Here is a 2,339-nt window from a genome sequence, read left to right on the forward strand (position 1 = left end):
TAGGTATTATCACAAGAAAAACATGTCCCAGCATTGTTGAGGAACCACAATCTGCAGGTACAGACAGGTGCACTGTTTCTGAGGAGCCAATTTCTGCCTGTTGTTGGACCAAATGAAATGAAGATAAGGTACAAAAGCAAATCTTTTTGGGCAATGGATGAGGACTACAGTGCTTTTTTTTAGCAGCGTGAAAGTTTTTATTTATCATAAATAACACAATAAAAGCATAATTTACATTACAAAAAAAACATAACAGCTAAGATTATACATTTACAGTATTGTTAGCCAAAATTGCAGCATTAAATGATGCAAGGAAGTCAAAGAGCATGCAACTATATACAATTCTTAAGTTTATGGTGATAAAGTCCAGAATCTGGTAAAGTGTCCACCCAATGTCTACCAATTCCTAAACAAAAATCTGCAATGGTCAGTACTTCCCATATATGTGAGGTTGCGGAGATTGCATCTGTTGGAGGAACTGGGGTGGCATCTGATTGTTTGCAGAGAAGGAGTTGTAATAAGAGGCCCTGCTGTAGAACATGTTATTGTCCTGAGTTTCTCCAGCTGGATCTGCAGCAGAAATTGGGTTGTAGCTGTGGATGTTTCTCTGGGATAACTCATTTGCCAGCCCCATTGTCATTTGTTTACTTGCAGAGTTTGTTTCAATGGATGCAAAACTGTTTAGAAAGTTGTTCAGACAAGGTGTATAAGAAACCGCTGGCGGTGAGATGGTTTTGATATCAGGAGATGAGGTCTCAGATGCGGCAGGTGACGAAGCTGAAGAAGACGTTGGACTCACTTTTGCTTTTTTGCTTGAGATTAAGTGATCTTCTGCAGTTTTTGAAACTTTGGTTGAGTTGGATTCTGATTTGCTCTTTCTCTTTCTGCGGAAATTGCCGTTGTCAAACATCTTCTCACAGTTTGAGTCCAGGGTCCAATAGTTTCCCTTTCCTGAAAAAAAATGAATATTGGTATACTGTAAGTGGAAGTCCAGAGCCATTCAACACATAAAATGCAAACCTTTTTGTCATTGCCAGATGAAACATTAAAATAAAACATTACTAAGCTATACAATCCCCCCCCCCTATTTTGAATGTACATTAAAAAAATATTAAAATGATGCATTGATATCCAACATTGTATTTAAAAATTATATGTGAGATATACACCTATAAGAACTAATAAGCTTAACAAAAATATAAAAAATAAACAATATTAAAAGGCTTTTAACCACCAAAATATTTAACAAAAGGTAAGAATTAGAAATTAGTATCACTAGTGTTCTAGCTGGGCAACCAAACATATTACAAATATACATATTACGCTGAAACATACCACAGCCCCATAAATTAAAGGCAAATGCCTGAGTATCATTAAAATATATTGTCCTGAATTCGAACCAGACTATCTATTTGTAAAAGATTGTTTTGAAAAACTTTCTTACCTGGGTCATTTTCATCTCTGGGGACTTTCTTAAAACAGTTGTTCAAGGACAAGTTGTGCCGGATAGAATTCTGCCACCCTGCTTTCATCTTCTTGTAGAAGGGGAAGTTGTCTGACACATACTGGTAGATGTTGCTCAGGGTCAGCTTCTTGTCTGGAGAATTTTGAATGGCCATCGCAATGAGAGCTGAGTATGAGTAGGGAGGCCTCACCAGCTTCAGAAGTTCTTCCTGGGAAGCCACAGACAACCAACCAAGCTCTGTCCCACCAAAGCATGATGATTTGGGTAGGATATGATGCTGAGATCCATAAGATGCAGGCATGTAGGGAGAGGGATTGTTTCCATGAAGGTAGCTGGATGAATTGTTGACTCCAGGGCTACCAAACCATAAGTAGGGGTTACTTGGAGGAGCATAATCCCCCAGTCCATAGTTTGGCACTCTCTGAGTTGTGTGCAGGTTCTGCTGGTGGTAAATGCTGAAGTTATCGCAATACACTGCCATCTCTGGGGCTTCCTGAGCACTTTTTGGATGATGTATCTGTGGGGTTGAAGCTGGAGGTCTCTGGGTTGTTGGAAATTGGAAGGAGGTCATAGTTTTTGGCAGCACCTTTAAAAGTCTAGCTGCTTCTGGTGATCTGTTTCAGTTATGAAGGGTACCTCTATTTAAACCTCCTAAGGTCTACCTGCCTGAGGCCAGTGATAGGTGTGTCTTTTACTAAACAGCCAGTTGAATAGCTCAGCAGAGAGCTATTGGGTGGATACAGACAGACAAGGTCTCACCATCAGAGAGGCACCAGAGAGAACAAAAAACTCTTTTCATTCATTGTTCTCCTCACCTGTCTGCAACTTCAGGGACATTACTTACCCCTTTCTAATGTTAATTATTTTTCTCAAG

General features: G+C 39.5%; 1 protein-coding gene across 1 annotated transcript; it reads right to left on the reverse strand.

The window, feature by feature from the left end:
- Positions 1-427: 427 nt before the first annotated feature.
- On the reverse strand, positions 428-2,003 carry LOC146025791 (forkhead box protein I1c-like). The gene is made up of 2 exons (XM_083155859.1): positions 1,445-2,003; positions 428-951 (listed from the first exon to the last, which is right to left on the reverse strand). The coding sequence occupies exons 1-2, from the start codon at positions 1,944-1,946 to the stop codon at positions 428-430; spliced, it is 1,026 nt and encodes a 341-aa protein (XP_083011985.1). The 5' UTR covers positions 1,947-2,003.
- Positions 2,004-2,339: the final 336 nt, after the last annotated feature.

Source organism: Crinia signifera, chromosome 1, assembly GCF_055691185.1.
Source record: "Crinia signifera chromosome 1, ASM5569118v1, whole genome shotgun sequence".
NCBI classification, from domain to species: domain Eukaryota; kingdom Metazoa; phylum Chordata; class Amphibia; order Anura; family Myobatrachidae; genus Crinia; species Crinia signifera.

Bases quoted from the DNA above. Each gene is read 5' to 3' on its own strand.
- LOC146025791 (XM_083155859.1), bottom strand. From the start codon at position 1,946: ATGGCAGTGTATTGCGATAACTTCAGCATTTACCACCAGCAGAACCTG. The intron at 952-1,444 runs GTAAGAAAGTTT...ATTTTTTTTCAG, and splicing joins CAGAGATGAAAATGACCCAG to GAAAGGGAAACTATTGGACC.